The 24,756-nt window shown below is 38.1% G+C and overlaps 1 protein-coding gene across 3 annotated transcripts; it reads right to left on the bottom strand.

Annotated features, from left to right (window-relative positions):
* Positions 1-200: 200 nt before the first annotated feature.
* On the bottom strand, positions 201-24,242 carry LOC133865511 (histone-lysine N-methyltransferase ASHH1). Of its 3 annotated transcripts, none has more exons than XM_062301936.1 (12): positions 24,095-24,242; positions 23,566-23,672; positions 23,060-23,124; positions 20,372-20,528; positions 14,786-14,872; positions 12,168-12,252; positions 11,995-12,088; positions 11,705-11,903; positions 6,234-6,268; positions 4,731-5,223; positions 1,592-1,845; positions 201-338 (listed from the first exon to the last, which is right to left on the bottom strand). In XM_062301936.1, the coding sequence occupies exons 2-12, from the start codon at positions 23,566-23,568 to the stop codon at positions 317-319; spliced, it is 1,494 nt and encodes a 497-aa protein (XP_062157920.1). In that variant the 5' UTR covers positions 23,569-23,672; positions 24,095-24,242; the 3' UTR covers positions 201-316. The 3 variants fall into 3 exon arrangements, with proteins under 3 accessions (XP_062157920.1, XP_062157921.1, XP_062157919.1); XM_062301937.1 differs by having other exon boundaries at positions 23,060-23,115; XM_062301935.1 differs by lacking the exon at positions 23,566-23,672 and having other exon boundaries at positions 23,060-23,157; positions 24,095-24,237.
* Between the last annotated feature and the right edge of the window lie 514 nt (positions 24,243-24,756).

Raw genomic sequence — 24,756 nt, 5'->3', positions numbered from 1 at the left:
AAGATGGGTTTTGGTCATCGGTGGTCTTTAAGTCTTGCCTTGTAGTGAGGCCGAGTCAACGTCTAATGGGTTTTGGGGCAGGGATCGTGTGCGTACTTGTCAAGGCGAGGTTGATCATGGACCGTGTATTGATTATTGACGATTGGCTGCAATGAAAATTGAAGGGAAAGGATGGTGGATGATGACGATGATGATATGCTCTTTTGACGTGTCAAATGCTCTTACGAGGGATTGAAGACTGCCTCTTGAGTAACATATAATCATGCATGAGTAACATAATCAAAGTCAGATGAGCAACGCATTCCCAATCCATCGTTCAATCAGTCCTTGACTCCTTGCTGTTGAAGAGAAAAAATGCAATAAAAAAATTGACAATGCCACGTCAGCATTTATTTTTTTATAAGAAAAAAATGCAATTTAATAGACTAATATATACAACTCAGATGCTGTGAGAGTAAAATACCAGTTTTTTAAATCAAAATAAAGGATTTGGTTGATCTAAAAGCTGATATTCACTGCCACGTCATTCCAGTTATACAATAATCATATAACCATCGACTAAATAAACGTATTCTTGATAATATGCACTACGAATGGTGCCCCCCGCCGTAATCAATCAAACTTTCTACCACGAGAAAAAAGAGCGAAACCTAGAAGATGAGGGTGATGGATAATGGACCCCGTCATGTCTGCTCAAAGAGCAAAAAAAAGGGAACCCAAAAAAATAAGGCAATGATTGCTTTAAATAATTGACGGTTTCAATCAATCTTATGTTGCCAAATAGCGAGTAAATTACATAGCTAAAGTCCATGGGAGGACCCACACGGCATTGTCTAAAGTTCGTGAGTTCAGACCCGTTCAAACTACATTAAAAGCCGAAAGGAAGAAATTTGAAGCAATACGGAGGAAAACAATGTAACAGGTCTATGGTCTACGGATTGAGCTAAGTAAGAATAAATTCAATCACATGGGCTTTGTTAGATGGTTATAACTAAATGAGTTTTGTTAGTTTGTTATAGCACTTGGGCTTAGCTGGCACAATGGATTATTCTATAAAACCCCAAACCCATCTTGTATTGGGCATTCAGTGAATTGGAATCTCAAGTTTAGTTCTAAAGGTAGATTAGCTTTAGTCTTGTAAGAGGAGTTCGATCAAACTCGAATTGATCTAAATAGTGTAATCAGTATATCCTTTCTATTCAATTCCATATCTTCTCAATCTCATTTCATCTCTATTTCTTACAAATCAATCCTAAATTCCTAAATCAGTAACAGACTTGTTACAAACAATTACTTAAATTTTAGTCCAAGGCAAAGGGCTAATTTTTTTATTTTTTTTGCGCAATACCAAGGAAATTGAGAAGGGAAAAAGAGCTGAATGGTGGGGTAATTTATTTGCACTACGCATTAGAGCTCTGAACAGGCAGAGACCACACAAAGAAGTGAAAGAATCAACTACATTTGGGCTTTTTCGTATTAATGATTAATGAAAGTTCATTATTTTTCTTCTAATAACCACCCCAACATTTGGCAAGCCCTTGGGCAGTTTTCATGCAGCCTAATAGACAGACATTAATCTGTTGTTAAGTACCTGATTCCACTCTCGTTGTCTCCTTCAAAAGGTTTTGCTTCCGGGTGAGGCCTCCGGAGAGCGCAGGCAACATTTTTGACAATTGAGTAATGAAGATCAAATTCCGCCTTAAATTTTGCGCAGCAGGCTTCTATCCACTTCTCTGCTACACTGGTAGCTACACTGTCTTGGCTGTCCCTCTCATGTTCCTCAATGGCAGGTCGTATTTCATTGTATAATGAATCAAGCGCAGTGTTGGCATTCTTCTTAATTTCCTGCACAGAAACTTATCATTTTCAACATGAATTTAATAACAAAAATAATAACAACAACGATGAAACATTAGATATCATTCATTCTATGATTGATGTTTCATATAACAAACTAGAAACAAATTTTTTTTGTGCAGTTGGATAAAGCATCCATCACTACGGTGAGAATATGCTATTTGATCATCTAAGTGATGCATAAAACAGAAGATATTAAGATCATTAGGCCTCATTATATTCCAGATATGACATGTCATGAGAGTGGGGGCAAACTGCAAGTGGTTGAAGCACCAATCATACAATGACAATGATGTTCTTTGTGGTCTTCTAAGTAATCTCTATATGAGGCCTGTGTAACCAGATTTCACTCAAACGAAATCCCACCATGAGAAGAAGTCATTTGCTTTCATATTAGAGCATAAAATAATTATTTGACAATATGTTGAGCTTCAAGCATGCTAGTAAGAGCATATTGGAATGGTTTCCTGAATCTAAATTTCCACACTATCATACATGCCGACACCAAAATGGAACTTCAGGGAAAATCTTTTCAGGTATTAAAATTTAAGAAATGCATTAAGCATAATTGTAATGGCAAAAAACTGTTAAAAGGAATACACATTAGGGGAAGAGGAGGAAAAAAAAGAGTGAGAACTGAGATCCTTAGCTTTCTAACCTTCAGAGATCATGTATTGTCATTTGAGCAAATCAATCCAGCTAAAAGTCGAGAAGTATAGCACATTTATCCCAAAAATGAAAAACACACATCACGGTATAATTGGGTTAATTTTTTTGCCAGAATTAGAGCGCTTTTTTCCCTTAATGACAAATCATATTGAATGGCAGGCTACAATGTTATACATCATAAATAACTTTGGTTAAACTACTATTTTGGTCCTTCAACTTTCTGATTAATTTCAATTTTGTACCTGAGCATTCAATTGTGTCAATTTAATCCTTACGCTTATAAAATCTTATCAATGCTACACTTGCTGAACTGAAGCACGGAAATTTTTTGAGTGCCTCATGGAAATTGTGAAAGTCATCAATTTCATTGACTTGGAAACTCATGTCACACAAGTTTTTACTAAATATGCAGCGGCACATGTTATACAACCAGCAAACAAAAAATATGCCACATCAACCACTTACAGAAAATTTCGTTATTTTTATAAGAAGAAGAAGAAGATTGGAAGAAAAGATCCTCATCCATCCATCCCCCTGATTCTATCATCCCATCCACCCCCCTTCACCCATAACCACCATCATCATCACCACAATCTATAACCAAGTACCTCAATTCATTTTATTTTATTTTTCTTATTTTCTTAGTAACGAAACATCTACCTATTCAACAATATTTTGAGAAACTTTCAGCTAGCCATTAGTGGAAAAAGAAAAATCTGAATAAGCAAACACATCTTGTTGAGAGAGAGAGAAAGAAATTAGGGAGGAAGAAAAGGAGAGAGAAGAAAATATAATACAGAAGTTGATAAAGTACAGATAACAGAGAAAATACAAATAAAATTAATCAAAAATAAACATATGGTACCCCTGCATTTTCAAAACTGCCCTTGAAAGTTCCATCAATTTTCCAATCAAAACCACAAATCCTCAAATCAATCTTTTCCAACAGAGGTTACAAAGAATCGCACTTCAATCGAGAAAACTCCTATCTTTAGGCTTATCCTCTCCTCTCACAACCCCTCTCCTTTTCCTGTCCCACAAACCCTTCTCAAAAGCTCCTCTTACGCATAATACGCCTCAGCCTCCACCAAAACAATAAACAATGTCCCCCTAGATGTTTGCGTTTTTGTTGTGGATCACCTGAGTGGGGGAGGTGCTCAGAGTGATTGGGGTGGTCGGTGGCAGATTTAAGTGGCTGGGTGGAAATTAGTCGAAATTAGTGGTGATTGGTAGCAGATTTGTGGTGTGGGGACTGATTTTCATAGATGAATATGAAGAAACTTTTTAAAACTAGAGTTCTGCCTAGGCTGAAACAGAGAAAAGAGGAAGAATTGATTGGGAAAATAGAGGAGAGAGGAGACAATAGTTCCTGTGAGTTGGGACAGGTAATATAACGGGGCCACGTGTCCCATTAGTTGCCCGGTCATGTGGCTGAGGTGCCACATCAGACAAGCTGTGTGCCCTTCATCGGCACATCGGCTAAATTATGTGGCACAAGTTTTCATGTTGGCGAAACTGATAACTTGTACAACTTCCAGACTTCAGTTGATGTCAAGCATAACATTGACTAAACACAAGGAATAAATTGACATAATTGAAGGTTCAGGGGCTGAATTGAAATCAATCACAAAGTTTAAGGACCACAGTTGAAGTTTAACCAATAATTTTGCTTTCCTTTTTTCCACGACGATGCTTCAAGTACAAAGCATGTGTAGCTCTCCTAGAAGTCTTGTCATTGTAGGACTACTGTTCAAAATTCTACAATTCAACTCAATTAATGACCCTCAATGATTAAACTTAAACTGTGGCAAAGAACCTAAAGCACACAACCAAGACCCCCAGTTAGCTCAAAGTAATTTCAGTAAGCCTAATCAGAGGACAAGTATCTTCTCCATTTCAAATGATTCATGGCTAGGATTTAAAGTCGGTGAATCTAACAGTGTACATGATTCTACATTGTTTAAATTTTTAGAAGACATGTCAACATTAACTTCATATACACCGTTAAATATAAACTTTAAATCCTGACCATGAAATGTATATTATTTATTTCATTAAAAATGGAGAGGATCCTATTCCCTAATCAGAAAACTTATGAGCCTCAAGTATTGGACTTCAAACTGTAGTAAAGAACCTAGAGCCAAAATGATCACCAGCTCAGTTTGCATAAACCACTGCAAAAAAACACAAATAGCAGTTCATACCTCATATCTCAGGATTTCGTCTTGGGCTTCCTTTGTTACCAAAAGTAGGGCAGCAAATTTTGCATCAACTTGCTTCTGTGCAAGTTGTTTCAACCTTCCATTGGAATAGTGTTTTGATCTTTTCTTTGTCAAGGACCCTGGTCCAATGTGATAGTTCCGGCACGCACTATTACTTCGTATGCGAGATATCATTGGATTATTTTGTGAAAAGGCCTGTTGAGTATCTTGTGAAAACAGTTTCATCTCCACACTTGCTTCAGCTTTTATTTCATTGACAACTACACCCTCCATGGGAACTGGATCAGATGGCTGAACAACAAGAGCATTGGTTTCAAATTGGTGCTCAGATCCAACACCAACAGTCATTGTCATTGAGTACTTAATTTTTCCATCAACATTATATTCAGCATTCGAAGAGTTCACACTTTTGAGGAGCTTAGAGGAAGGCTCATCCTCTGCAGAATCGTAGAGCGGAATTTTCTCAACTGAATATCTGTAACCAAATTGGCATGTCAGGCTAAATATAGTAACACAAAATGAGATCAAAAATTTGAATAACAAAGATTCATTGCACAATATACAAATGCAACAAATATAGAAGCTTTTGAATTCTTGAAGTTGGTCAGATAGATAGCCAAACCACGTATACTGCCCCATCAAATCAACCTCTTTGAATTATACAGGCAACAAATAATCTAGACGAGATCATAACTAGAAATAGTCTATAACACAATTAATTACATTTAAACGTGAAATTTTCACCTGAAACAATTTCCAGGATGAGTTGAGCAAACCAACAAGCACAAGACAATTGAGTCGCAGGACAATTAACACAGTTGGGCAATCCTTGTGAACTTAGCTACAAGTTTTATCTGAATCTTTGGGCTATGAATTCCCAATTTTCAACCAAGTAATCAAATTTTTGTTTCAACTCCAACCAAATCAGCCTTTGAACTAATGGACCGTTCCCTTTTCCAAAATGGTCTTCACCGGAGTTTATGGTGGTGGTAGTTGTGGGTTGTGGTGCTATAATAGAGGTGGGAGGTTGAGCTTGACAGATATTTTTTTCATCAATTTGAAGTTTTTTTTTATTTTCTGACGTGGCATATGTAATATTACCTCCATTTTTTGCTCATTTTTATAATATTAATTTTCAAATTGAGAAAAAGATTGGAGGACCTGATCACACCAAGTTTAACTTTGAAACCTAAATGAAACCAGGGTCAAATTTTAGGGACCAAAATAGTAGTTAAGCCAAAAAAAAACAAGAAGAAAATAAGTAAAGAAAGAAAGAAAGAAAAGGCAAAAACGGAAGCACACAACCAGACAGGTTGAGCGAGGTCCAATGAACTACAATACAGAATATAAAAAAGATTTTACTTGCTATATATTGAAAACTTAAGAAATAGTGATACATAGTGCATGATTCAATGCACCCAGTACTTGAGAATGGAACAGGAAAAGCTGCATATATACACATCAACAATATCAATAATGCATTACCTGTCATCATCATCTTCCCACAGATAAGTATCCTCCTGTTGAAGAGGTTGCACACATGCAGACATAAATATATTAATTATTGGAACCACAGGTATAGAAGAAAACTAGTTCCTGCCGAAAAATAATAATAATAATAATAATCCATTGAGAAAACTATAACGGGACAATGCTAAAATAGTTCAAACATCATAATATCATTGCAAAATGTATCCAGCAAGGCAAGAAACCTATATCAATCAGATTAAAGTTGCAACAAATAGATCAGCCAATATTGCACCATGTAAGAAACTGGTAACTTCAGTAAAAACAGGCCAAAATATATTTTGGTCCTTTAAAGTTTGGGTTTGCAATCAATTTGGTCCACGACGTTCGAATTTGGTCAATTTGGCCCCTGAAGTGTGTATTTGTTGTCAATACAGTCCTTCCCTTCAAAATGGTTAACCTTACTCCTGTTACATGTCATGTGACATGCACATGAGTTGAAAATAGCATTGCTTTAGTAAAAGATATAGTGAGAAAAAAAAAATGACCCTTTCTCTCAAATTTCTAATTACTTCATTTGTTAATGTAATTTATACTAAAATTTTAAACTCACAATTAAATTACTTGACATTTAACAGATTTGGATGGAACGGCTATATTGGTAACGAAAATAAACTTAAATGACCAAATTTGAAATTTCGAACAGCAAAACCAAACTTGGAGGGACCAAGATGTGCAACTGTAGCACTCTTTAGCATTAATGGACTTGCAAGATATAAATATTTGAAAAAAAAAATATAATATCATTTCATTATTACCTCCAACATGAAGAACACCTATTTTGTGAAACTCTCAGAACAAAACTCATCATGCCTCTAATAGATAGCACCACTAATGTTTACGTCAATAACCACATCAGATTTTAGTTATTTGGGAGGATGTCATTCGGCAACAGAAAACCATTTCTACATCCTGTTGCTTTAAGTGTAGGCACAATCTTACTAACATGTCGAGTAACTCATATCTTGATTGTCTCAGCTTGGATGCCTTAAAATTGGATAAGTGGACGTCTAGAAAAGTTCGCAGCTTTAAAGAACCTTGCTAGCCAGTTTGTCGAGGTCTGGAACACACGTAAGTTCAATATTTCTTCACCAAGCGTGAAGAGCCATATTCTCTAAGAAATATAATTTTATTTTATTTTTTAATAAATAATTCATTTAATTGAAAAGGGCAGAGGGGCGCAACTCTAGTACACGTGATGTATACATAGAAAATCCCTGTTACATGCAAAGAAATATTACCAAGTATAAAGTAGTTATTTGTTTATTACCAATATATCCCACTCCCCCTCTCACATGTGAGTCTCACAGTCTGACTCCTTGAATGGTCCTTCACTTTCTTGTGTGAGCTCACCAATTCATAGGGAACAAGCTAGCCCCCAAAAAATACTCATTCGTTTCTTATTAGGATGGCCTGCACTCCCTTGCATAAAGGGTGACTTTGGTATCAGGCTCAAACATTCTTGTAGTGGATAAACTTGGTTGAGAAAGGGTTATAATCCCATCCCAAGAAGCTCATCAAGAGAAAAGGGAGGTTCTTTAGTAAGATCCATCTATCATCAACTATAAAATTTTTATCCTGATGAGTTTCTCACTTCTTGTGTATGTGTATGTGTATGTGCATGTGCATAGAAGAAAAAAAAAACAAATGAAGGACACCACAAGCATTTAATAACTGGCCAAAAGCCTCAGATCATTTAGCTTTAGCTGGAATGGTCCAGTTTGAGTAGCTATCCAAAATGATTACAGCTGTCTCATCTTAAGTTTGCTCATTTCCATGGATCTGTAACTAAATGGCAGCTGAAACTAAGAATACACTTGAAACAACAGTAAGATAATGCCTATGACACTAAGATGCAAATGGGGAGGCATTATATGTAATGGGATGAATCTTGTAAAAACGCCATTGTACAATGAATGTCTTTGTTATACCTTCTAAGAGACAATTAATTGGCCGAATAATACTAATCTAAAAGCAGAGTGAAATGCTTGAGCTTTGACCTAAAGCCCAAGCATGTGTTTCCCTGAAAGATTGGTATTTTTCATCCTAGAAATCTAATAGCCCCTCACAAGATGTTTTTTAATTTTCTATTTCATAATAAAAGGATGGAATTGGCAAAGCTCCGAGAATAGAGCCCAAATTGACCTGGAGATGTCAGCTACTAGTAGAAACTCAGAAAATATAATCCTTATGATGCAATTATATTAATTCAAAATTTGAATTCTTTGAACCATGCAACATGGCCACTTGAAGAATTCCACCTAGTTGATAGTTGTGGGGCACTTTTTGGTTGTTGTCCAGGTGGCAAATGCTTAGTGGACAACCCCTTTTGAGCCCAAGTTCGTTAGAGAGGGAATCAAGCTCAGAACTCACGCAACCTAAGGTAGTTGACGATTACCGAGGCACTGTTGGCCTGCAAAAGACTAAAGCCCAAAATCCCACAAGATAAGCAAGCCACGTGAATGGAATTGACAATTGCTACACTTAGGCTTCGTTTGTTTAGGCGTAAAAATCAAAAAATATTTTCCGGTATTTAGTGCGACCGAAAATAATAGTCAAACTGAAAATATTTTTGGTTTGACAAAAAAAGCTTCTTTAGTTTTGAAAAATGGTTTCCGTTTTTAAATTTTGTAAACTATTTTTCGAGTTATATGATAGGTAAGTGAGAAATGGGACGTTTGCTTGAAATGGCAAATTTGCTCGGCTACTCCCATTTGAACTCAGTTCCTCAAATATGCAATTTGCAGAAGAAAAGATTTAGACTCTCCATAGAGCATTAATGGCCGAAAGTACGTGAGAGGAGGTGATTAGTCAAACTTAAGCTGAGGTTTAGCCTGTTGTTCTACTGCATACCACCTTTTCCATCAAGTTTGACAAGGACCCATTGATTGTGCCAAGCCACACAATGCATAGTCACTATGGGTTTGACGACATAATAGGTGAATCATATTCTTACCTTCCAAACCACAAGTTTGCCTTCTTCCCACATTAGACAACTCATGGACTTGGTTCATGGTTGCAGAAAGAAAAGTTAAGAGCTAAATTAGCCCATGGGTAGTTGAGCTCTTTTAGAAAACTGCTTTTTAGGCGTTACTCCTATGAACTTGTGCGCTGCCATGTTCACAGTCATGTTGGTGTAGCCTTGATCAAGGAACGAGATGACTTTGTCTTTCCTGGCTTGATTGGACTTGCCTTTTGACTTTTCGTGGACTGCACACCCTAGTCGGGCTCCTTTTGGATTAAATAAAAGAGAGATACTTGAAGTGGGCTGATGTGGACTTCCTGAGAGTCCAACCCACACATGTTAGCTTTGTTTGTTGTTTGGGCTTCACTAAACCATTTGTTCACAAGTGCTGGCCCACCGCTGGATGGCTGGAGAATGCTTGGACTCCTTAAATCTGTGGACCAATTTGTGTCGAGATGTATTGTTGGCCTAGGTCTGGCTAGGGCTGTGTCTCCTCGTGATCCACAGGTCCCCATAACTCCATGATATAGACCATCGTTCTGATGAAATATAGGTTGGGTCAGCAGCCCTCCATGATAGAGTATAGGTTGGACCATCGACCCTCCATGATAAACTATAGGTTGGGCCATTGGCCCTTCGTGATAAAGTGTAGGTTGGGCCATCGGCCCTCCATGATAAAATATAGGCTGGGGCATCGGCCCTCCATAATAAAATATAGACTAGGCCATTGGCTCTTCATGATCAAGTGTAGGTTGGGTCATCGGCCCTCCATGATAAAGTATAGGCTGGCTGTGGAGATCTTATGGCCCTTTTTTGTGTACAATTTGGCCCAAAATTGCGGCCCAAATCAAACTGGCCTTCTCCAATAGATGGGATTGCGCCACGTGGACTAGGAGCAAAAAATTGGCCCTCAACAATAGCTAATAATTACAACATCAACAGTGACCCTAAACACTTACTCCCCTCAACTATCACTCATTCACACATTGCCCCCACGAACTACCAATTGTCACACTCAACCCCCTTCAACTATCAACTGTTTGCAAAAGAGCCCTTATGTTAGCCCAGCCCGTTAAATCTAACAGAAAAGGCACATGTGACATGCATGTGATCGTTTTTACTTGAAATCACAAAAATGATCTCTAGTAAAAAAAAATTAAAAAACTAACAAAAAAAAAACTTTTTTTTACACAAGCACGCACGCGCACACGCATACACACAACAGAAGAAGGGCAGTTCGGGTGGCACTTGGGGTGGATCGGCCACCCCCCAACGGTGGTTGAACCACCCTTTTGCTTTTTTTTATGTCCCTTTTTTTTTTCAATTTTGAAGTTTTTTTAAAATAAATAAATAACGTCAAGGGTATTTAAGTAAATTTAGTTTCTAAACACATGGTACTTTTGTCATTTCACCTTAAAAACTGGAACGTGCTTGTCACGTTTTCATTTTTCCGTCTGATTTAACGTGCTTGGCTAATGGATGGACTTTTTTGCAAACGATTGCTAGTTAAAGGGGTTGGGTGTGACAGTTGGTAATTCGTGGGGGCAATGTGTGAGTGGTTTAGCAATAAAAAGCATCTAATGATATAACTAAAGGAAACTTTAAGCATGGTGAAACACGATATCAATTATAACTTGAGCTTACACCTAAATCCAAGGCTTGTAATTTCCTTAAAAGAGGGATCTCTGTGATCCTAAAAGGGTCATAATCTCCATGACACGGGCATGATAATTTCTATCAACCTCCACATTTCCACGCAGCACCCTTTTAGGTGATCCTCAATTGTCTTTCTTTTTCTTTCTTTTTTCTTCTTCTGGTAATGTCTTTAATTGTCTATAAGTTACAACAAAATGGGCTCCGCCAGTCTCCAACTATAGAACCCTAGTTGAACTGGATATTAGCTACTAGTAGGAATCACAAAATATAGCGCAGCAAACTACAAAGGATGTGCAGTAATGATTTCGGACAACTTGCAACAAAGCCGAATACACCTAGTTGATGCATTACAAATTAATTCAACAAATAATTAAAATATTAATAATTTAACGATAAAGCATTGAATGAGTAGGAAAGTCATCTTCCTTTACCTAGCCTTCATGCCAACATGAAATAACAGTTCAAGTCCCCACTGTTAAAATTACTTTTCAACCCAGTGAGAGATCTTTAAAGTTAGGAAGGGATACACTAATGCATGCGGAAGCATTCAACAAGCACAAGCTATTACTTATCACTAGTATTATAAATACATGTTTGTAGAACCATATGAGACTAAGAGAATAACAGCATCACTCAAAGATAAACTTTCACTTCATGGAATTACTGGCTCAATATGGTATTAGCATGGGCATCTACCTCAACAGTTTGCATGCAAGTCTAAGTTTCTTTTTTCTTTTCCTTTTTCCGATTTAGATACTCTGAGCAGAACAGAATCTTCAAAATTCAAATTAACTTGATCAAAATTTACCTGAAAACCACGAGATCTTGCCCCAAGAAATCCACAACAGCTTGCTGCACCACAGAGACAGCGAACCTTGGCACCACCATACCATTCAAAATTATAGTCATATCCCAATTCTGTTCCGTTAGATATATCTTCCTTTGCAAATATTCCAACCCTTATTTCCCCCAATACTGTCCATTTCCTCGTCTCACAATTCGGTTGGCTGCAAAACAAAGAAAGGACTTAGTTAATGTCAAACTCAAGCACAAGCAGCCAAATTTGTATATTTAAATATCTTGTCTCAATTGGCTAACCATGAATGGTTGATAAACCTAGCAAGGCTTCCCTTTTTAGTAGCATCAATAGATTCATAAGCATTGAGAGAAATGATAAATGCATCTCTGAGACCTGCAGCAATCAACACGATGGTGAAATGGGTTTTGAGATAAAAGTAACATAGACTTGTATAGGATAAACTTATGCTCACCCTGAATTTCATAAGCTTGGGATCTTCGCTTCGCATCTTTCCATGATATTACTTCTCCACAGTATTCAATAATAAACTGTCCCGCCTGAATTGGACAGAACAAATAAAAATGTATGAAAAGTAATTTATAAATCTACTCCATTGATTCCATGGTGACAAGTAAACAATTTAAAAGTTCAGTGATAAACATGGTTATAAAAGTGCCAAATATACATTTCTCACCAATGACATATAATACTTTAATCTTTCCAGAGATATACTAAGCAGAAAAAAATGTCACATCTTTGCATATTGTTAGTTATGATGGGAATAGGCAAATAAAAGAGAAAATAGGGGTGAATCTCACTATTACATTCATTCCATTCATTGCACATATATAAGAGTTTTGTACAATGTTCTAGTTAATAGACAGCTCACACACACAGCTCATACTAGGACACCTCACCATGTTTCTAGAATAGGAACTCAAGCATATTAAGTAGAAAAGTAGAGAAAGAGAAATATTCTAATTGCTTGAGAACTTGATATTGTGCCATAAGGCTATATTGGTTAAATAGATAAAACCTAGAACCTAATATGGAAAGGAATAATAAAGTTATTACATCCTAATCAAATTAATATATAAATCAGCCTTATTTACGGTGGATCAAATATTCAACAAATCTTCAACACTCCCCCTCGAGATGAGTCATAGATCATAGATGTATTCTCAGCTTGCATAAGGCTAAATGAAAAACACTGATGGACACTCCATTTATCAAAGATATTCGCAAGTTGTTCTCCTGTCTTCACATTTAGTGTCTAGATGATATCTTCTGAAGGACCCCTTAGACTTCTTGCAGGAAGGCCACGAAATCTCCAACAAGTCTCCTGGCATCTTGAGCCTCGTGCATAGAGAGTTGGATCCTCGTTATGGGAGGTCACCTAATTCTCTATCCCCATTTTCAGACATACAACTAAATGCTAATTTCTGTGGGGAGGGTTGGATTCTCACTATGGGGGGTCACCTGACTCTCTATCCCCATTTTGTGAGTTTCAAAATCCAACTAAAAAGCTCAAACACAAAATCACATGGGCTCAAGCTCAAGGAAGATTAAAAAGGAACTCTTTATCATCAATACCACCAACAACTGCAACTTGTAACTTACTTTAGTACTCCCCCTGAGCAACAAACCCGATGGTTGCTCCAATGAACTAGCCGGAATATGCTTTGAACTAGTAAGAGAATGCTTTGAACCGTCAAGAAAGTGCTCTGAACAAGTCAGGAAAAGCTCTGAACCGGTAGGAAATGCACTAAACTAGATGCAAAATATACTGAACTAGTCTCTAAACCCTCTGAACTGGGAAGAAAACTACAAAACCAGTTATAAAACATAATGAACGGGACAAAAGCCCACTGAACTGGTTCTAAAAGAGGCTGAACAGGTCTTGTGAAAATCACTGACCCGGACCTAAAAGGCACTGAACCGGTCTTAAAATACAGTGAACTGGTTTGAAAACCGATGAACCAGACCTATAAGGCACTGAACCGGTTTGAAAACCAAAAAAAAACCTGAACCGAATACAAAATGCCAATAACCGGTCTCTGCTGGGATGAACCCAGAATAGCCTCAACTGCAGCTAATCTTATACCAAATAAGAACCGTAGAGTACCTGCAACCAAACAAAGACCTTCGTCTCCAGCAGCTCGCCTGGATCTTGCTGACAACGACCAGATCTCGCTGGAAAATGACCACTACACGCCGAAGACACCAGCTACGACCTCCAGTCACATTAAACACCTCATTTAATCAATTCTTATCCTGGATGGGAACAAGATACGCCCACAACCAAACACGATTTCCTTCCTGGAGGTGCTGTTGACCGTTGCTTCTAATGGCAACAATGAATTTACCATCACATTACCCGTCGAAGACCGCAAAGACCACCGTTAAACACCATAGACTTCTCCAAAATAGCCACCGAGCACAACAAAGAAAGTTGTTGACCACGAAAACCACTAAGGAACACCACAGAAGCACCGAAAACACCACAAAAAACCAAACTACACCAAAATCGATATGATGGTCTTTTTCTTCTTTTTTCACATCGGAGACTTTTTCAAGTCACCAAGAACATCTCTTTTAGAGGTTCATCAAGGCACTGCCTGGGTGGGCTTAGCCCACACGGGTGGTGCTGCCACTAAGAGAAGGCTGACCAAAAATAAGCTCTAAAGGCTTAACAAAAATGAGGGGGAGAAAAACTATAAACAAGGAAGGCTAAACAAGAATTCTAAACCCTAGAATCTTGCTCTAATACCATGTTAATTATGATGGGAATAGGCAAATGAAAGAGAAAATAGGGGTGAATCTCACTATTACATTCATTCCATTCATTTCACATATATAGGAGTCTTTGTACAATGTTCTAGATAATAGACAGCTCACACACACAGCTCATACTAGGACACCTCACCATATTTCTAGAATAAGGAATCATGCATATTATTCTCGAACCCATATAAACAAGGTAGACATATATGTGCTAATTAAATGAATGTTAGAATAGCAAATGTCAAGTAACTAATGAATTCTTTTTACATGACTGCAAAAGTTCACATGAGGTTAGCAGACTATTACCTTTATATCCTCATCAGCTAGAAGACCCCACCCTCGGCCTTGAGTTTTAAACAACTTTGTTTTAGAATATTCACATTTCTGAAATCTCTGTAAAGTAAACATATAAGACATCAAAAAGGATCAAATATCAGTTTCATCATATTTAGTAGGAAACTCAAAGGTCCATCAAACTTTCCAATAGTTATTCTAAACAGAATAAGCTCCTAAAGTTTGCAAGAAAAAAAAAAATTGTAACAATTGATATAGCACAACAAAGCATGGCGGGACAAAAAAAATTACATAGATGCACATTTGTGTTTGTTTCTGCTGAGCGGATGAATATACATATATGCTAATGTCCCCTTGGTTGAATGACACTTCTTGGCACCCCCATGGATTGGTCAGGGTTCAAGCCCTCAGAGGAACATGTAAATGGGGTGAATATGGACTATTGTCTTCAGGATATCAAGCACTGGCATGCAGGTTGGATCTTTGAGAGCAACCAATTCAAGTAACAAATTGTGAAGGATAGGGCCGTAACCAAACCACCCCTCTCAGGATCTCATTTAAGGGAGACCAACATTAGGCATGACCCTTTACAACCCATTTATAAAGATGTATGTGTGTTTGTGTGCATGTGTATACATACACATATGTATAAGTACATGCATGTATATATACATGAATTAGTTAGCAAGTAATACGGGTGCTAAGTGGGTTTTGAACCCACAACCAGTCAACCACACCCTCCACCCTATACATATAGGGGAAGGAGGTGCCACTTGAACCGAAGCTCATTAGATATGTATTTATAATGAGAAGTGATAAACTGAAGCTCATAAAAAAAACCTCTCTTCTCTGATAACATCTAGTGAGAAGGGAGGGGGAGCTCTCCTCCCTCCTCCTTATGGACCTCATCCAGTCTCTAGTATTTTTTTTCTTCTTTTTAGTCTTTTAGTTTTTTGGTTTCTCTACATCTTAGGAGTAGATCTACGGTAGTTGGGTCGTCTTCTGCACGCACGCGCCTCACCCGAGGCCTCGCCGGCGTGTTCCAGTTTTAACTGTCGCGTCGGTTTCTGTGTATGGTCACCACGCGTCGGTGTGTGTGGCTAATTGATTCTCTTGCATCTTGGGATGTAGACCTACGGCGTATGGGACCTCCTCGTGCACGTGCCTCATCAGGGGACTCTGTCATGTTTCAGCTCTACCCCACCGTCAGCCCAGCTACGGGTGGCCACCACAAGCCGTTTCGGTGTGCAAGGTCGAGGGAGTTTCCGACGCTTGGGAGTTAGATCTACGGTGTTTGGGACCTTTTCACCGCACACATGCTTCTCTGGCAGATTCCGCCTCTCCCCCTCCGCTTTGCTACAACACATGGCCACCACGCACCATCGCCATTGCAGTTTTTTTTTTCCCCCTATAGCTCTGGATTTTGCTTTGTATTTTGGGTTTGCTTTGTATTTCGGCTTCCGTCGACTCGAGTTTTGGGTGTCTCACGTGGGTTTTGGGTGTTGTGGGTGTTTTTTGGGAAGGTTTTTCGGGGTTTCTGTTGGGTTTCAAGGGTTTGTTGGGTTGGAGTGCTTTAGGGGTAGATTTGGGTGTTTTCGGGAGGGTTTTCTCTAATCCTCCTCTCACAGTGGTGGTCAGCCACAACCCACCACCATGACAACCTGACAAGACATAGTAGAATTAAAGACTTTATTCTTTAAGACACTTCACCATTGGGCTGCTACCTTTGATTTTAACATTTCTAGCTTTCATATTTTTCTAGATCTTTTTTCTTCTTCTAGTTAGGTGTCTCTCTTGTATACATCTTGTATACAACCTTCGTCTCTCTCCTAAAAAACAATACGCTCTCGTCTCTCTCCTCAAACCTTCGTAATTTTTCTTCTCTCTCCACCCTAGTGGTGGGGCACGAAGGTGCATCCCGCTAGGGTTTTGCTTCTTTCTGCCTTATCAAAACTTAGCCGGTGTTGGAGAACGATCTTCTTTTGTGTTGGAGTGTTGTTGGGTCATCCTGGTTCAGATCGGGAAGGTGGTTCTTCTTCCTGGCTATTTTGGGGTTGCGTCTGGGTCTTTCATCTCCTGCAATGTATATTTTTTTGGGAGTGGACACGTGAGGTTGGGATGGAGAGCCATTTCTTCGTGGAGGCCAAAGCCCTTTCTTTCTCGATGGAGAAAGGCAAGCCAGAGCTCTACTTAGGAGGAAAGGAGAAAAGGCTTCTTAGGGGTTGTCTTTTTGGGCTTACCTGGTTGATAGTGACGGTGGAAGAGGTGTTGCGGTTCACCGTCAACGAGGATTTTGTTAAATCTACCCGAGAGGCTTCGTTTGTTCTCACTGTTTGGAGGGGTGGCAGCAAGGATGGTTGTTTTTTGGAGGTGATGGCCCTAGCAATGGCTGGCCAGAGAAGGCTTATTTTGTTATCGGAAGGCCATGAAGGGCAAGGATGGAGTAGATTTTCTAGGGAGCTGAAATCCAAAGTAGACAAGATGTATACAGGAAACCCCTAATCCATAGAGAAAGAAGAACACAAATCTAAAAAGTCAGAAAAAGTACAATCAGACATAGTAGTCAACATCACTCTCTACGTAAACAAGGTTTGTAGCACCAACTTATTCAAATTGAGCAAACCAATCTTACAATTTTCAAAACTACATGCATTCTATTTCTTCCATAGACACCACATCAAACACAAATGAGCCATTCTCCAAATCTGCACCAACAGGCAGTTGCCCATTTGCCCCCTTCAACTCCCCAACAACTCACTCACTGTTTGAGGCATAACCCACTCAACACCAAACAGCTGCAACAACGCACTCCACAACTTTGTAGTAACCTTACAATAAAGGAACAAATGATCAATGGACTCTCCACAAGTCTTGCACGTATAAAACCACTCCATCACAATAATATTCCTCTTTTGTAAATTATCCAAAGTTAAAATTTTTTCTAAAGTAGCCGACCACACAAAGAAAGCCACTCTCAGAGGAACCTTAACATTCCAAATACTCTTCCAAGAAAACAAAGATTGTATACGAATAGATAAAACCTTATATAAAGACTTCACTTCAAAAGATTTCCTTCTCAAAGGGATCCAACAAATTTTATCCTCTCCTTCATATGGCGTTTTTTGAAGCTATGAAAGGGTTTCATTTCTGTCGATGCTTCTTCTTCAGTGAGTGTGTCTTCTGAGCTTCCGGCGATGGGCTATTCTGTTGAGGAGAAGGATGGGTCTGGTCGTGCTGCTTCTTCGGCATGGCTTGGAGATCTGTTGGGCAAAGTATGCATTGTCGATGACCCTTCAAATCCAAGCAGAAGTCCACTGTTAGTGATGAAGACGAGAAGGAGGTTCTAAAACAAGGGAAGATGATGCAATCTCCTCTTTGGGCTTGGAAGGGCCAGCTCGTGAAGATTAAGGCAAAAATTGACTAGGCCTTGGGTGATGTCGCAGAAGGGCTAAAGGACTTTGGGCTGTTGCATAAGCCCATCTGGAGTGCTGGGCATCTGAAAGGTTCCAAGAGTAAGCCCAAACTCTGGGTCTTCACTCGGTCCAAACCTAAACCCAGTCTTGAGTTGGGTGAGCGCGGATCCATTGCAAGGGTGGGTTCTCCTATGACGGGTTCTGCTCCACCGGAGGTGGTCTTGGTGTCTAATGAGGTTTGGCGTGTTGAATCTTCTCCGTGAGCGGGAATGCTAGTGGGTCGTATGCTACGCCCATAGATCTACCTTCGCAGGAGGCCATCCTCGTCTCGACGACCGTGAGTCTTGACATTCGGCATTCTGGGGCCTCTTCGGTGAGGACATATGGCGCCGCTGGTCCTTTTGTGTTCCTGCCAAATGCTCAAATTGTAGCCCATAACACGCCGGAGTCTGTTCTCATCTCAACGACAACTTGTGTTGAGTCTCTTTCGGTAAGGGTAGATGTCGATGGTGGGTTCCTCCTTGGGTGTTTCTCGGGTTGGGTCTGGTTCTTCCAAGGTTATTCGGTATGCTTATGTCGGGGGGATTCCTAAACGGGTGAATGTTGTTCCATGCTCTGGGTCAGAGTTCTCTGGTGGTCCTTCTTCTTCTCTGATGGCTCGGCACAATGATGGAAGGATTCCTAAACCGGCGAAGAGCCTTCTTTGGCGTGGTTTTCTTAACCCTATGCCGCCGATTGTTTTGGGTCTGAGCAAGGAAACTTCCGGTATGGCCCCTTCTCCTTCTGCTCCGGGAGAGTTTTCTAGGCCGGAGGATTCGCTGGGGGGCGGGGTTGTAGGGCTTCGGGCTACTAATTTGAGGCCCTTGTTTGTGCTGAATTCTAAACCCTTGCAACATTATAGCTGTAAATCGAGGGGGGGTGAAAATGGACGATAGCTTGATCGCAAAGTTAATGTCATCGTTCAGTACCCCGCCTATTTCTTCTGGTGAGGTCAGTGCCCTGCCTATCATCATTTACTATCTAGCTTCGGAGGTGGATAGTGAAGAGGAGGACTATGTATGCTGGGATGGGGATGACAGATATTTCTCCCTTGCCGCACTTTTCGACTGAGGTTGGATGGATTAGATGAGGGAGCCGTGTGTAGGCGATGTCACCTTTGAGGATACCCCCCGGACAATAAAGGGTAGAAGGGAGCTTCTTAATTTAGAATGCTCCATCAACTATGATGCTAAGGTCGCATCCAATAGGCGGGGGAGAGGTAAGTCTGACGTTTTCTAGCATTGAGTACCTTGAGGGGTTTTGAGTTTTGAGCTTTGTTGTTTTGTGGGTTTTGGGCTTGAGGGTTTGTAGGGTTTCGGGTTTGACGACTTGGTTTCCTGCTCGTTTGGAGCATCTTGTGTATATTGCCTGTGTAGTTAAAGGCGCCTTATGCTTTTCAATAAATTATACTAATAAAAAAATATATATATGAATTAGTTTAAAAGCATAGATAACAATTCTTGGAAGTAAATAAAAGAAAAACAAGAGAGCTTAGAGAAACATGCTTTTTTATAAGTAATTGATTTCATTAAAAGAGTAATGGTGTAACCCAAGTACACATGATGTATACAATAGAAACACTTATCCAGGAAAAAGAAAAAAGAGCAAGAAAATCGTGAAAACTAGAAAAAAGAAAGTGATCATAGACAGGTGCCCAATGGTACAAGGTTTTAAGGAAAAAAGCCTTTAATTCCACCACCATCCTCTCGCGATTTTCAAAGCTATAGGCATTCCTTTCTATCTAGATACACCACATTATGCAAGACAAAACCATCTTCTGCAAAGTTGCACTATGAAACTACCAAACTGACCTCTCCAACAAGCAAAGAGATCTACCACCCGCCGAGGCACGACCCAGTCTAACCCAAAAAGACTAAAAATAGAATCAGACAAGGAAGCAACATGTAAAATATGAAAGAGAATTCATATTCACAAAAAAAGAAAAAAAAAAAAAAGGAAAAAGTCAATCAAGATCCCTATCAAATTAATTCATCTCCATAACATATGTAAAAATATGACCAAATTAATAAGATAACAGTACTGTTAGAAAAGTGGGTGCATAAAAGAATAAAGGAAAGTGGAATGCTCACACATAAACGCACACAAACATACACACACACATGTGAACAAGAAATCTTATAGTTGCCTGATTCTTGCAGAAGACACCACAAGGGCAGTAACCAGGAGTGCATTCTGTGCTGGTATGTACATTCCAGCACCTCTCCCCACATGCACTATCAGGATCATTGGTGTTATATTTGCATTCGCAGATAGCAATGTCCTCCTCCTTTTGCTTCTTGTGCCTAGAAACAAGCAAAAAATCAACTCAGCATTATAATAAGATTAAACAAACAACTCATTAGATTGTCATTGAATATTTAATAAATTATGGAACATAACTAATATTCACCAATTAGAACCCCCCGCCCTTTCTATTTCCAAAAAACTCTATGTAGTGCCAATACAGTTGCTTAATCATGCAGGTTGCTACTGAAAACACCATAATAACTTCTGAAACTTCTATTAATGGGTAAACATATGTTTTTTCTTATATTATTTGCCCACTCACCCAGGTACAGGAAGGAACAAGGTCACAAGGAAGTGATGGTCATTGTGATAGAACTACTTTGCTACTAAATAAAGCAACTAAATTGCTCAGGACCAGAAAGTTAAATCCAACTCCCATAACTTAGGACTAACCTTTTTTTTTTTTTTTTGATAAGTAAAAGTATATTTCAAAAAAAGAGCAAAGGGGCGCAACCTAAGTACACATAAAACCCCTAATTCAAAGAGAAAAGAGAGCACATATCTAAAAAATTAGAATAAGAACACTCAGACATGGACTGTATCTTCACTCTCCACATAAACAAGGTTTGTATCACCAACTTCTTCAAGTTAATCAAACTAGTCTCGCAATCTTTAAAACTGCGTGCATTCCGTTCCTTCCATAGACACCACATCAAACACAATGGAGCCATATAAACAATACAATAGTATAATTCCATTTTCAGCTCCCATGAGATAACTAACACATTTTCTGCACATGGATCTCCATCTACTCTGAAATCTATGATATTGTTTGACACATGTCCTCTTGCTTACCAAATATATAAAAGTAACATTTTTAATAAGAAAATAACATTGAGATTAATCCTTGATGTAAGAACATTAATTTGGAAAGAAAGAAAGAAAATAGGATTCCAATTCTTCCAACTCGGTGACCTGCCACCTTGTCCAATTGATAGAAGAAGGGGGGGGGAGATTATATTTGAGGCAGGAGAAAGGATTTCGGTCAAATCTTGATTGAGAGAGTGAGTCCAATCAATAGGGGTATATCACTGTCCATAACTAGATGGCTCAATGGTTGAAGGTACTTTCTACATCCACAACCTCCATGATCCTTCTCTCTCCATCAGGCAAGAGTTTAGCAAGATATGCAAATTGAAGCTAAGATGATTCTTCCAAACAATAAACTAGCTGTTAGCAGACACATCCATACATAGATAAATACATACACGTGAGAAGATTAAAATCAATGATGATGACAATTGGTAATCCAAAAAATCACATAGAGATTCATTTGCCTTGGATTTTGATTTAGGGCGTTGTTCACAAGGGTTGAAGCTTAATTTTCAAGTGTGTCAGTCTAAACAACAAGCTTGATGGAGGGGGAGGAATTGCTTTAAGAAGTCTCTGATCAGTGTGTGGAATACAAAGCAGTCAAAATAACAAGTGCCTCATTCAGTTGAAACGAAAAGGGGAAAAAATATTAGAATCCAAATTTTATTATTGACAAAATGAAGCATAAAAAATCACCATTATAAAACGCAATGCATATACCTCTACATGCTACCAGAAAATGTATTGGATCGAGAAGAGTGCTTGGCCTCAGTGAAACAATTATAGGTGTCAATGGTTACCATATTGTCAAAACACAATCACATTCATAGGAAAAAAAAGAGACATAAGCAGTAGAGCAGACATATTGTCAACTCAGGATCTATTGACTACTTGACCACAGAGTAGACATGCTAAAGTGACAAGAACGAACCAGAAACATCACATTCTTAATGCAAGGAAAAGGTCACTACCCGCTTTTGTACCATATTTACTTCTCTTATAGTTGGAAAATATAAGAGAACCCCATTATGTGTCTTGACAAGTAGGAAAAGCCTAAAAAGTACATCTCAATGCTCAACCCAAAAACCGATGATGATTCCTTAAAAAGGAGGAGAAATTGTAGAGAATGTCACCATGCTCCACAAAACATCATTTTGGATATGCCAAGGTGTTTGTCAAACAACCATGAATGCTGCACAAACATATTATTCACAATGCTCCACACATCTTTTATGGTCACAACAGAGATTTCATTTAAAAAATCCAAATAAAAAAAGTACATAATTGGAAAGAAGCCAATTCACCAACAAAGAACTAGTTTTTTTTTTTTTTGATGAATAATAATAAGTTTTATTGAAGAAAAGAACTAGTTGTAGGTAGAGATCAAATAGAATCAACAGAATTATGCTAAAGTAATACCTAGTAACTAAAAACAACAAGTTTTGAACTATTTTTGTATTAAGCTTGCTTTTCTCAAAAGCTCTAAGGTTTTAGAGAATCATATAAATATACCTTGTTGACCAATTCTTTACATACATGTTATCCTCACAAATGAAGCATCATACATATAAAGATAAATATGCTTCACCTATAAGGCGATAACATGTAAGTAAAGAATTAGTCAAAAAGTAATATTCAACAAAGAAAAACTTCAAGAGAAAAAGAAAATACAAAAAAGAAAAAAGAAAAAAAAAAAAGACAAGATAAATCTTACTTTCGATATGAGAAATCGTTTTGATTGATATTTATGTATTCTGGTAGCTCTTCAGTCTGTTGATCCTTCAAACAAAGCATTTTCCATGTCATTTACACCTAAAATTTCTCAAAGTATGAAGAAAATTAGAAAAATAGCCACTCTACATGACATGGATATGTTAAACATATAGATAAGAGCAACTCCCAGCTATAAAAGGTAATGAGCAACTCCCAGCTATAAAAGGTAATGTTTCAATTGTGAACACATATCTCTAATTACGGTTTTCTTTTTTTCTTCCCCAGCACCATTTGTGTCATGTACAAAGTCTGGCAAAAATACATTTGAAAATTCTCTGAGGCATTTAATTCTGTTTAAGAAAACTCTGACATTTTACTACCAGACTTTGTGACTTCTTCAAACATGCTATAAAGTGTCTTACATGATTCACTGTAGTTTGTGATGGGCAACAGAAATTTCTCAGGGTACCCCTTTCTTATATGAAAACCCATAATATAGGACCATACCATTGAGATACCATAAGAAATCGTTAGACAAAATGCATCACATTGGTGGGTTAAGAAAATGCAGAACTACAAGCCCTTCCAAGCAGCGCAGATACCTTACTGAATATCTGCTACGTCAAAGCCAAGAAACAAACAGTTACCACTCAAGTTCTTAACAAATTGAATTTCACATAATTCTTACACTAGTTGTTGAAATGGAAAACAAAATCAAGAAGAGAAAAATTCAAAAAAAAAAAATCTCCAAACACATGCAATTCTCGTGATTATGCCAAATAATGAATTGAAAATGTAAATTTAGAAGCAACAAAAACAAAATTTGAAATTAACGCATAATGTGGCAGTCATAGCCAGCACAAAATCCAATTTATGAACTTCAGAGGTTTATAAAAATAATCTCAAAAAAGAGGAACTTATAGTCATAAACAGCTCAAAGACAATACAGAATAAGAAAGTGATATACCATAGAAGAACGGCTAGAAAAATGTTATGATATCAATATCATAGCATATAATTGAAACGAGAAACTTACGTGCTCGTGAAGCTGAATTGGATAAGCTAGGGTTTATGGGAATCTCGGCACGCTTGCGCAGAGAGAGAGCTGGGAGAGAAAAAGAGAAGGAAGGAGGAAGACGAAAGAAGAGTATGGATCTAAACGACACCGAAGAGAAGTTTGAAGAACGACGACGTCGCTTTACTTATCAAAGGCAAAGTGGGTGTTTTAAATTTTTTATTTTTAAATCGAAGTATCATTATAAGAAAATAAATAAATATTACTGTAATCGTCAAAGTGATTTACGCCGTTATCTATAATCATTCCTCGAGCTTCTGATTTTTATCAATTAGCTATTTTGTTTAACGGTCAATAAATATATTTTTTCGTCTATATTTTGTGACTTTTTGAATGGAAAAAGTATCAGGGTAAATTTAAACTAAATCTATGAGTAAACGGGCTATTTGTAATCACTCCTTAAATTTTTTATTTTTCTTTTTCTTTTTCTTTTTTTTTTTAGATGATGAAAATTGAATTTGACTGTTTATATTTTTTGCGGATTTCAAATAGGTCATTTCATGTGTTTCGGTCCAAGCGATGATTGTTAAGCCATTTCAACATTTTTTGTCACATCATATTAAAATTATAAATATCTATTGTATTAAAAAATAAAATTGTTGATACAGTTTTTCGGTAGGTAA

Source organism: Alnus glutinosa, chromosome 4 (genome assembly GCF_958979055.1).
Source record: "Alnus glutinosa chromosome 4, dhAlnGlut1.1, whole genome shotgun sequence".
NCBI classification, from domain to species: domain Eukaryota; kingdom Viridiplantae; phylum Streptophyta; class Magnoliopsida; order Fagales; family Betulaceae; genus Alnus; species Alnus glutinosa.
This window is presented reverse-complemented; position numbering and strand designations above follow the sequence as displayed.